Source organism: Aplysia californica, unplaced genomic scaffold (assembly GCF_000002075.1).
Source record: "Aplysia californica isolate F4 #8 unplaced genomic scaffold, AplCal3.0 scaffold00209, whole genome shotgun sequence".
NCBI lineage: Eukaryota > Metazoa > Mollusca > Gastropoda > Aplysiida > Aplysiidae > Aplysia > Aplysia californica.
In genome coordinates this window covers 684378-697180 of record NW_004797479.1, presented here as the reverse complement: position 1 = coordinate 697180, position 12803 = coordinate 684378, and the positions used below count along the sequence as shown (strand labels likewise).

Here is a 12803-nt window from a genome sequence, read left to right as displayed (position 1 = left end):
CTGACCTAACAAAACGCGTTCACCAGCACTTACGACATCCTTCATCTATAATTAAACGCAAATACAGAAGATAACACCCAAGACTGAAGTTAGTTTTCGGTCTTGTATGACACCTTTCACGGGAGTGGTTTCAATTTATCATGAGGACAATGTCTGCTGCAAAGACGCCGAGCAGATGCAACCACTCATCTCTGTGCCGTCTCCTTTATCCAAAAAATACGCTGTCTGGAGTAGTAACGAATTCAATTGAAAATAACAGTGGGGTCCAAGGTTTCTGGTTCTTTCTGTCCTCACCCCTGGAAGCGAACTGCAGTTGTATCAATGGTGCCATAAAGCATGCTTAAACTAGTAAGCTTAGTAAGATATACTTTGTTCTTAATCAATTGACCAGTACCCATGACATACGTGAGTCAGCGAGGTGGAATCAGGCTCTTGTCAAAATAATCAGAGTGAAGAAACTTGTATTTTTCCTCAGGTTTGTGAATTTTTATCGTTTTTTTTTTTTGGCTCAACACCTTCTCATACGCATTAAAAAACTCATTTATGTGTGAATTTTTCTGAAAAACGTTGATTAAAGGCACAAAAAATGTAAATTTTCAGTTACCACGGACTCCTAAGCTTATTGAATAACTCATCTTTGGCGGCCATTTTCTCACTAATTTTACCTCTGAAAACAGGTGACCCTCACCTCCTTCTTTTGCAATTATCTCGACTTGTATTCAAGATAAATGGATATTGTTTTCATCCAAATAAATAAGACAAGTAAACACGCTTTAAGATGATACCAATAACTCTACATGCCCAAAAATTCACGAGAGCCTGATTCCACCACGCTGCCTCACATATTATGTGAGGCGTGCTGACAAAATGAGTTACCTCTCGCAACCCTTGAGGGGAGACGTCAGCCGAAAATAGGCACATCAAATTTGTAGACTTTTAAGGGATGCCATTTTTTCTTCAAGTTAAACTTGTCTTTTATCATTTAATATAATAAACAGTACAAACCCAACCTGTAAATTCCTTATACGTGACCAAAGAGGGTTAAATCCGAGACTTAACTTATTTTGTCAGCACACCTCGCATATCATTCTGCCTCATGTGTTTCCAGCTGGCATGTGCTTTGATAGATACCACAGACGGGAGAAACGTGCAAAGAGATCTTCCTATACGCGTTTCATATTAGAAAAGGCAGCCCATGAATATTTGACCACATTTCTTTGTTGCAAAGAGTAACGCTTACAAAAGCACAGAGGTTGAATCTCCGTGAGTATCTAATACAGGAGCGATGTGTCAACACGCAATGACAGGGCGGGAAAAAGGTATTCGAAACAGGAAATGGTGAGGATGGGGTGGGGTGAAGAGGGAAGGTTTTTTATTAACCCTATCCGTACGTCCTGGGGTCATTTTTGTACCCCCGGGGTTGTGTTCTTCACATTTTAGAATAATTCTAGTACGAAGATCTCTTTGAAACGTTCAGTATTTTTCAAAGAGTCATTTTGACAGACTGTCATGCAAAGCGTACGGATCGGATTAACGAGTAAATTTCCTCTTTGGAAAGTGGCGGCACACGCTTCCCCACGTCGTATAGATACGATAGTAAAACACTAAGTACTGAGAGTGGTTAAAGATGTGGAAAAGAGCTAACAAAGTAGATGTGGCGTAGCTTGACTCACTCTCCACGGGAAGTTATGTCTCAGGTGGTTACTAACCAGCTCACGTCAATGATCAATTCATGTTCATCATCAAACGTGCTACGACAATGTACGTGAAATAGGGAGCTCGTCCATTTTAGAGCAAAATATGAATGCCTGTTCATTTGCATTCCAAAGCCTGTTCATTTGTCTTGCTTTTAGTGAAAAAAATACCCATCTGTCTTTAACAAAAGTCAACATATTTACGACTGATGGTCGCCTGGTGTCAGAAGTAAAATTAGCTAAAGAATCTAAAACTTGAATGTCCTAGGGAACTGCAATTCTACTTTTTGTGTCGCTTTGATCCACTATTTTTCAGTAAAACCGACACAGAAATATAAGAATATTTCTAGAGGGACACTAAAGGTTTTTGGCCCCAACAAAATTGTTAAAAAATAAGATAAGAGATAAGATCATACTTTATTATCCCAGAGGGAGGACCGTAAAAACACATGCAGGTAAACATAAAAATTAAAATTATATATTACTCTAATTAAAATTCAATATGAAAAGAGAAGTAAGCTTACAAAAAGTACATGTCACATCAGATACATAATTCAACCACATGCAGAAATTTAATTACAAGACCTTTGGAGTTATATAGATACATACTCTCAAGAGCAATACATATCTATGCTTATTGTGACAATAGCCTTATGCTGGATAGTAAAAAAAACCTTCTTTTATGTCTTATATGATTGCCTGTTCATTTGCCTTGCTTTTAGTGAAAAAAAAATACCCATCTGTCTTTAACAAAAGTCGACATATTTACGACTGATGGTCTCACGTTGTGAGAAGTAAAATTAGAGACATTTACATAACATAAGGTCAAAAGTTTTGTCCACACGGGTTGGTACATTAACATAAGCGTCAAATCATGACACATCTCTTTGTAAACCTACTCCTCGTATGTACGCCCTCAAGTTTTTGACGTCGTCGTCATGTATTGAAAAGTAAATGTTCGGAACTTTAATATAAAAATGACCTATCTGTGTTGCAAGTACCGTAAAACTATCCCCCAAAAGTCTAAACGAAGTATGTTAAACGGTTTCCCTTATAGAAAGATCTCCGATCATGGTCAAGCTGGCCTTGGTCAGAGAGCAGTACAGCTGGATCCATTGGAACCTGTAGGAAAGGTCACTGTTTAATTAATTAATTATTATTCCTACGTAGCCTCGGGCGGGCAGCCGTCACGCAATCGTTCTGTATACCACTTCCCCCATCCCCCTCCAGCTAAATTATTAATAAAGCCTGCTCCTGTATAACCTTTTTGGGAAAAGTGTGTCCTGTCTCCATCGGTGGGAGGACCGGGGGGGGGGGGGGAGGGGGGAAGGGGAGGAGGATTTATTTACCTGGCCGGCTATCGGTTTGCTTTCTCAACTCTACTTTTGAGAACGTGTATGTGTGTGTGTGTTTGTGTGTGTGTGTGTGTGTGTGTGTGTGTGTGTGTGTGTGAACGTGTGTGTGTGTGTGTGTGTGTGTGTGTGTGTGTGTGTGTGTGTGTGTGTGTGTGTGTGTGTGTGTGTGTGTGTGACAGAGTAATACTGAGAGAGAGAGAGAGAGAGAGAGAGAGGGGGGGGGTGGAGGCATGAGAATAAGCATTAAATTGCAATAACAATGTACTCGAAGCACTCTTATTTATCTGCAATAATTGTCACACCTGTGTGTCTATACTATACTAGAAGAAAGCAACAGAGAAGATCAAATCAATAACAGTTAGAACGCAGCATCGTTCGAATACTAACGGATGGTTGAAGTTTGGATCCTTGAAAGGCCATTTTCTCTGCAATTATTGAAGTATGTGTATACAATAGTAGTTGACACACACCCGGTGGGTTTTTCTATTTTGTCTTTCCCATATTTGTCGTTCTCTCCAGGCTTTGCATCCGGCACAAAATGACAGCCATGATTCGACATGCTTATAGTTACTTAAGCAAACAAAAGAAAACGCTTCCCACTTTCACAGACTCCCAAGTTCCCAGGTTTCAAGGTTGCCAAATTCCCAGACTACCGGAAAGGCTCTCAAGTTTCCATTTTTCCTTGATCTTTACCAAGGGCCTTTAATTAATTTTGTAACCGGCATCGTTCCATTGCTGTTCGACGTCCTATTTCAAGAATCATTACAAGGCTTATTTTAAAACATCACGTTTTCACAATTGGGGAAAAAATGAACACATAATGATGATAATAATAATTGCATTTATATAGCGCATATCCATGCTCAAGAGCATGCTCTATGCGCTTTACAACTATTATTACCCCCAGCAGATCCCCTGAGAACACTCAGAAACATTCTCGGCTTCTGCGGAAGCATACAGTGCAAGCTGCGGAGTTCACTCGCTCAAACACTATCAAGCTGACAAGATCGTTCACTGTCTATAGCCGGTTACCCATTTCTACCTCGATGAAGTGAGGAAAATGTGTGCAAAGTGCCTTTCCCAAGGGCACAACGTCGGGCCCCTAACGGGATTCGAACCCATGGCCTTACGGTTGCGAGTCCGAGAGCCTAACCACTAGGCCGCCGACATGTACCAATGTGTGTCTCTTCCTCTCCAAAAAAACCCAACCAAAAACAAACCCCACAACCCACATTGTGTGCAATGAAGGTTTCTGGTAAGTGTATTTGTGAGGCAGCGTGGTGGAATCAGGCTCTCGTCAATTTTTGGGCATGTAGAGTTATTTGTATCATCTTAAAGTTTGTTCATTTGTCTTTATTTGAGTGAAAAAATATCCATTTATCTTGAATACAAGTCGAGATATTTGCGAATGAAGGGGGTGAGGGTCACCTGTTTTCATAGATAAGATTAGTGAGAAAAAGATTAGTTATTTCCTTAGCTTAAGAGTCCGTGGTAACTGAAAATGTACATTTTTGTGTGCCTCTAATCAACGTTTTTCACAAAAATCCATACAGAAATGAGTTGTTTAAAGAGCATGAAAAGTGTTGAGTTAAAAAACAAAAATTTGAAAAAAATTCACAAACCTGTGGAAAAATGCAAGTTTTTTCACTATGAGCATTTTGACGAGAGCCTGATTCCACCACGCTGCCTCACATTTAGGTTTTAAATGTGGACGGAAAAGGCTGGCGCCGAAGGAACTACAGCTGCTTTGTGAATATGAAAGAAATTTGATTTTTTTTTTCAAAATGTAGAACACCGATTAATTGATAGAGCCTTTCAGTTGTTGTTTTTTTCTGTGTCGGTGTTTTACACTCCCTCCCCTCCCCTCCCCCCCCCCCCAATTGACACAATTTAGACCTCTTAGGGGAATGAGCTTAATATCCTCTGTCAGTGCCAACCCCACCATCCCAACAGAAAGACCGAGACACTCGCAAAATATTCTCCCAATTCAGGAATAGAACTCGAGTCTCCGGCGCGCGACAGCGGAACGCCATACCACTACACCACAGAAGCCGGTTTTTCAGTTGTGATCTGTCGAAATAGGCCGTTATCTTATGTGTTTGCGAGAAGCCATAACCAGCAAAGTGTTCGTCTCTCATTCAAAGGTCCCAGGTTCGAATCCAGGTAGTGACGGAAAAAAATTCTTCTCTAAAATTGTCTCCTTTCACATCCTTTCCTGCTCTTTAGCAATGTTCTGTCGTCTGCTTTTGTCTCCTCTTTTTGCCCCCACCCCCTCACCTCCTTTGCCCCCTCCTCTGGGCTCCTGACTCTTTCTGCAACCTCTCTACTGCCACTCCTTGGCTCCTTCTTACTGCTGTCTTTCAGCCACACCCCTGATCTTCTGGTAGGAAAGATTATTTACACCTAGCCTTCTCGGACAAGGGCGAAAAATCTCGGAGGGCCCGTGTGCAAGTTGCGCACGTTAAAGATCCTTTGGTGGTCTAAAATCGATGAGAGTAGGCTTCTGCTGCCAAAAGGGAAAAATTCAAACTTTTTCACCAACTGAGAATATTAAGTGTGTCCCGCACGCTCATATGACCTTATGCTGTTGCGAGCGCCGTAAAACACTTACCCCCAAAAAATATATTCTCTCAATTCAGGAATAGAACTGGGGTCTTCGGAGCGAGACAGCGAAGCGCCGTATCACTACACCACAGAAGCCGTTTTTTCAGTTGTGGTCTGTCGAAACAGGCCGTTTTCTTATGTGTTTGCAAGAAGCCATTACCAGCAAAGATTTCCCATCCCCACGTTTTATTTTCTGCTGTAGTTGAGAAGACAGCAATACCCATGGAGAAATGTTCTTTTCTGTCTTTCCTAATCTCATCACAACATTTTGTATGTGTCACGACACAGTGGAGAAGGCGCTCATCAGTTTCAGATGGAGTTATTGGTATAATCTTAAAGCCTGTTAGTTTATCTTGCTTTTGGTGAATAAAGAATGATTTGGTCACTTTTAAGGACAAGTGGGCTATCCCGAAAAAAGCTGTTTTCAGAAAATCGAAGGTAAAGTTTTTGCCCCTTGTTCAGTTTCTTTAAAAGACAAGGAGGGTTTTCTCTATCACCAAACGATTATACACACCAACGAAACCAAATGTCTCCTATAGGTAGGGCAAAGCCCACTTTTGGTGTCGGCTAAAATTTCTGGAAACCCCCGAAATCTGGGATAGCCCGCTTGTCCTTAAAAGCAGCAGCCATTTCTCTTGAACAGAAGTCGAGATGTTTGCGATTGAATGAAGTTCGCGTCGCCTGGTGTCAGAACTGAAATTAGCGCAAAAAAAGGCCTCCAAAGTTTGGTGACTTCCAAAGCTTGGGTGTCCTTAAAACCTGAAAATTTACCTTGCGTGTGCCTTATATCATATCAACACATTTCAGTTAATTAAAAATCCATATAACATGGTCGTAAAGGGTTGTGAGTCAGGAACAAAAATGATTAAAATTGTCTAAGGGGGTTGGGGGGGGGGGGGGGGGCAGTTTCTGCGATTTCCTCACATTGGCGAGCACCTGCTTTCAGTACAATTCCACCCAAATTCCACCCAAATCCACACCGCTGTCCACATCTTTGAAAGAAAGAAGAAAAAAAGCAAATCAAAACCTACTTTTACTCGTTCCTTTTATTCTTTTCCTTCAGCACAAATGAGGTAGACCCAGTTCCTTCCCCCCAGCCTCAACTACACACCACCACCCAGCACCCACTCCACACAGAGGTGGAGGAGCGATGTCATCACATGGCAGCTGCAAATGGCAAGATGCGTCCCATCAACCGTGTCGCCTCGTTCCCGATGAGCCCTGTCATTTCACGTCGCCGGAAACTACTCTACTGCCCTCTGGCCAAAGCCGGCTCAACATTTTTTACTCGGTAGGTTAATTGAAGAGTTGTTTTCCAAAACACGGTAAGTCAATTTTGACGAGCGCCTGGTTTCACCACGATGCCACTAACATACTTTACTTTTACTTTTTACTTTTATCTTCCGCTTGTACCGGGGGGTGTCCCGGGGAGACACAGGCGTCTGTCTGTAGCAAGGCGTGTGGCCTGAAGGAGGGACATCCCGTGAGCTCTGAGGGTGTCTGCCACAGATTCACTCCATCGTCGCCTTGGTCTTCCTCTGGCTCTCCATCCAGAATATTTAATGTTGTATGCTCTCAGAGCTGGATGGTTTAAGGGCATCCGCGTGAGGTGTCCGAACCACTTGACCTTTTATTTTTCAATGTGTGATAGCACTGGTGTTGCTCCCATGGTGTCCCTTACGACTTCATTTGTTACTTTGTCTCTTCTTGTTTTGTTGACCGCTCTTCTTAAGCATTTTATCTCTCCTGTGACCAGTTTCCTCTCTAAGGCTTTTGCTAGGGACCATGTCTGGCACTGATATGTGAGCGTTGGAAGGAAAATGGGGTTGATGAGCTTCGCCTTGGTGCTCATGGGGATAATGGGATGCCACTAACATTCATAAAATAATAATGGACTAATTGCACATAACAATACATAAATTGGTCATTTTTATGTTATAAACGTGAGAGGCATATCGTGGTGAAATCAGACGCTTGTCAAAATTGACTCACTGAGTTTTGGGAAAACACGCTTCAATTGTAATCAATGTGACAGTGCCCTTCGAAAACGAGTAATTTTATCAAATGTCATCTACTTACAGGAATTTCATTCTTACTTCCATTGTCAGATGGTCCATCGAGGACAGAATTCTGATCCGAGCCTTTGTATTGATGTAGCGTGTGCATATCGACGCTTTGAAACCGTTTAAAAAATGATTAACCAAACAATCTTTTATTTACAAGTAAGACTTTGACACACTGATTTCACTTTTGAAGCGACATGACTTTTGATTTAAAGGTTTGAAATACTCGTAGCAAATCATTAAAAAGAAAATTACAACAAGTCTGGAATAAGTTACCAGCTCAAAATTTCTCTCTTGGCTTTTATAACAGAGTGGGTACACTTTGCAGAATTCAAATGCGGGCTTACTTTGAGAAACACATGTAAACAATGAGATACAAAATTGAATGAATGTATTTTTCCGTGCCCCATAAATCACTGGTACTTTTGGGTATTTCTTTGGTTTGGGACCTGATGTCTTTTCAAACATTTTACAATTGAATAAGTGCTGTATAGTCCCTCTACGACAGTTCACAAATCCTTTGTGACTGCGTGCAAGTAATATTTAAAAGAACTCCCAAAATGTTCAAAATGCCTCGTTATATATCCAAACGGGGTCGCTCTCGTTACGTTCTACTGTGCTAACAACTACACCAGAGACGCAACCACTATAATTATTTAAAAATGGGAAATAAACAAATCAGTAATACCACACCCATTGGAGAGATTGATCGGTTTTTAAAAAAAAGCAAAACTACCGATAGGCGTTTCCTTAACATAATAATATGCTTATACATGTATTTCCTGGATTCACTTGCTGTCACGAGTTTACTGTTGTCTTGGACTAACTCCAACTATCCGGTTTTTGATGTAAATCGCTTTGAAAACGCTAGATTCCCATATTTTTGAAAACGAGAGTTGACACACAATTAAACCTAAACCTTCCGGAACACATGCCTTAACCGCAAAGATGTTGGTCTCAAATAAAGATTTTTCAATAGGCTTGACAGCTGTGACTAAAACTCCCAAAAGTGGGAAATGGAATAAGTATGGGATAGCACCCTGCTCGCCATTGGCCGTAATCATAATATAGATGTGGAAAAAGAATAGACATCGTAATTAAAGCAGCGCTGTGAACAAATATTATGGTTTACGGAACAGACCATTCAAAAAGCAACTAAAAACTATATATATATACGTAGTCAAAGAGATCGAATCCACCTCGTATCATCATGACCAGGTCTTTTCCAATCGTTTTAACGTCTAAACAAACAAAAAAATTCCTTTTCTATCTCTCTGTTTTAAAACGGCTTGCCTTCCTTCACTGTCACACAATATAATAATCATACAAGCATAAAGATGGATGAACGATGCGTCGTATATAATTATAGGAAAAAATTATAATGTCTCCTATTACGAATATAACATACCGGCATGGCACGACTCTGTACCATTTCAAATTATTTCAATGAGCAGCTTTTGAGTTCAAATACGTAACTTTTTTTCCCACCCACAGATACATCATGGCAGTCGACAGGCCAGGGCCTATGACGTCACCATATGATATTAAGATCGCAGACGCGGGCCGGAACGGACTGACAAGTCTGACTGACTTGACGTCACAACAGGAGAAAACGAAATTTATTTCAGAATCTTTCAAATTCCTGTTTACAAGAGATCCTTACTGGCGCGTGTTTTCAGCCTACGTAGACAAGCTGTACTCACCCAACCCTGTCTACTGGCGGGACTGGGGAGTGCCTGCAATAAGGGACAGCGGCCTCAATTCATCCGAGCATAAATGTGGGAGTGGCGTCCCCTTCGGCGCATTTGTCCACCTTGTGGTGACTCGCTTGTGGAGGAGCGATCTGCACTTTGTTCCAATGACGACTATGTGCAATATATGCAAGGTGAGGTACGACTTTGTTGGAAAGCTTGAAAAAGCGTCCAGTGACATTGACAACTTATCTCAAAAACTCAACGTCAGTTCGTCGTTTCTGCACGAAAATCGTTATAAAACGGCGTCCACCCTTGACGTCATCAAAGACTCCACCGAAGACTCTCTACACAGCTGGAGGCGTGAGGTCACCGAGTGCACGTCTGCTCTAGACGTAGGCAAAGTGATATGGAGACGTCTGCAGATCAGAGGCATTATTCAGCACGATTTTCATTTTCCCTACTCAGAGGAAGAAATGGAATCTATATCTCCAGATGATTTTAGATCGCGTTGTATAAAAGCTACAGAGACTTCAACGGATAGGGATAAACTGAAGCGCCAAAAGCTTGCTGCTTTTAAGGCTGCTTATAGTCAAGTGTCTCTACAAGACCGTCAGAGATTGACTGAAATCTATCATGACGATTTTTACTTATTCGGTTACGATCCAAAACCAGCGGTTATTTTCGAAGACAACCGCAATCAAACAAGTGTGAGTTATATTCTTAATTGGAGAAACGACTGGGTGAACTTGTAACGACTGCTTTTAGCATGTTCCGTCCTTTTAAGATATGATCTCAACCCTGAATAATGCCTTTTGTAGCTCAATCGATTAACTGACACCGTACTCGAAAGAAACTATTAACTTATTTTTAGAATGGGGTTGAGGGGAGAGGGTTCGAGATCTACTTTCACCAATTCGTCAACCGTTAGGCCCAACCACTTCTGTAGGTTTCGGGTACTTTCTTTTAGCACGACAGATCGGTAGGCCTGTACAAAATCCACGTATTTCACTCTCGACAAAGGCGTCGTTCGCTTTCTATGCACAGTTATATAAATGAATCCACTAGCTCTGAAGAATACCTTCTGTTTGTCTGTCAAACAATAGTGTTTTTAATTAGGAAGGGTTGCGATCCTCATCTTCTCTTACTCTTTGCATAAAAGCAACTTGAATACGTAAAATCTTACCCTAGACGATCTATAAACAAAATAAGTATCTCCACCGCGGCGTTATCATTAATGTAATACATTAGTAGTATTAGGATTTATTGAATTCCCCTCGCCCTGATTTCACAATTGGCACAAACGACTGACTTGATCTGAAGTTGGTGGTCTTCACCCTCTGACGTGGTGTTCCATAATATAATATGCTGGGCTGACGTCATTTCACAGAACGAATTGAGTTATAACTGCAATCCTTTTTCTTTTTTCTTTTTTCTTTCTTTTTTTTTTTTGAGGGGGGGGGGGCGTTATAGGACGTAAAAATGGTCGACGTAAGCTAGGCAAAAGCCTATACTTTGACCTTTGTTGCTGGTGCTGTTGTTGTTGTTATTGTTGTTGTTGTAGCTGTTGTTGTTGTTGCAGCCGTTTGACGTGCAGCGTATTTCGTGGATTAAAAAAAAATTGTTTGTTCCAGTAGGTTACTCTTGCATCATGGCAGCACTCCAAGTAGTTCTAAAAAGGGTCTAGACAAATATCATATTGGTCAGAAATCTTGCCGAAACGGTAAAACTGACTTGCAAATAAATGTGTTATGATGGAATTCTTTTTGAACCCTCGTGTCGACTATACGACAAAGCTGAGAAAGTGGGTGATTGGCGGGTGCTCTTATATGGTTTGCTCCTTTTTTCCTATCAAATATCTATCGTCCTTATCTCCCCTCCTTCTTTTCTTTGTATGTTACTCTCTTGTGACACCTTTTAATCCTCGTCACTTATATGACATAAGTGTTGCAAGTGCTGTAAAACTCTTACTAAAACTAAAAAGCTGAAAAACATGACGTAAATTGATTTGTTATAAATTGTGATTTTAAATGTGTAACGCTTGCAACGACAAACTTTAGATCATTTTGGAGACGGGTTTCTTCGATCATGGCTGCCAGGGCCAACCCGGGCTGAGAGTGAGAGGGAAACAGCGACCCAGCACACAGAGGGAGACACTTGATAAAAATCTTCACCATATGGAAATAGAACTCATGTCATCTGTAACCTTAGCGAAGCGACTGTAATCGCTAAAAGAAAAAAAACAAAAAAAACGGACGCTAAAAATGCCTCAGAAGAAAAGCTGTTGACCAGCAAATTGATGAATTTGGCAAATAGTTCTGTTTTTGGAACCAAAATGTTAGAAAACAAAGAAATCTATTTTGTGGCTGCAAATGGGTACGGCAGTTTGTCAAACTTTAGACTGTTTGAGACGGATGCAATCTTAAGGATGATATTCTACTTATAACACCTCTCCAAATTCTTCTTGGTTTTTGTCTTGTAATCTCCTTGCAGCTCATACAATGGTTCACTTTTTAGTAGGTCAACTTACATCATTTGATTATAACCCGAATTTTTGTAGTGAGTGTCTGAGTACCATAGAGCGTGTACCTATGCAGAACAAATAAACAATGCTTTATAATATTATAAGGGATGCTTTACTCTTGTTCCTTAACTCTTTACGCGTTTTTATTTCCAGCTTATTTCTGTGTAATGGAGTACAAAGTCAGTGATTTCGAAATGGAAAGAAATTATTTTTCTTAACCCTATCCGTACGTCGTGTTTTTACTCTCGTATCCATACGAAGAGGGGAACTCTTGGCCACCACTTCCCAAACAGGAAATTAATGTATTCGTTAATCCGATCCGTACGCTTTACATAGCTGTCTGCCAAAATGATTTTTTTTAAGAAATACTGAAAGTTTCAAAGAGTTTTTCGCATAAGAAGTATTCTAAAATGTGAATAATACTACCCTGGGAGTACAAAACGACCCCAGGGCGTACGGAGAGGGTTAATCACGTGATTCGAGTCCTTGTGTCTGATTACTTCAATGTAAGGGTAAAAGAATAAGGGAGTGAAGTCGTACACAGAGTTTGGCAGTGAAAAGTTTAAATTGAATGGTTACTTCCCTTGAAAGTCTATGGACAGTTTCTGTGTTCCTTTCATTTGAAAATCTCTCTCTCTCTCTCTCTCTCTCTCTCTCTCTCTCTCTCTCTCTCTCTCTCTCTCTCTTTCTCTCTTTTCTTCTCTATTTATTTTTCTCTCTCCATTTACAATTTTTCTAACTCCCCCTCTCAATCACTGTCTCTCGATCCTTCTCTCCGCTTCCATATCTCTCTCAAGCGAGCGCTCTAGTTCATGCTCGCTCACACACACACACACACACACACACACACACACACACACACACACACACAC

The 12803-nt window shown here is 40.9% G+C and overlaps 1 protein-coding gene across 1 annotated transcript in view; it reads left to right on the top strand.

The window, feature by feature from the left end:
* The window catches only part of LOC101863816 (carbohydrate sulfotransferase 8), a 28939-nt gene extending 16904 nt beyond the window's left edge, over positions 1–12035 (top strand). The window contains exons 5-6 of the mRNA XM_013083080.2: positions 6717–6944; positions 9211–12035. Of these exons, the coding sequence (XP_012938534.2) occupies positions 6717–6944; positions 9211–10162 (1180 nt within the window). The 3' untranslated portion in view covers positions 10163–12035. The remainder of the gene's footprint in view (positions 1–6716; positions 6945–9210) is intronic.
* The last annotated feature ends 768 nt before the right edge of the window (positions 12036–12803 follow it).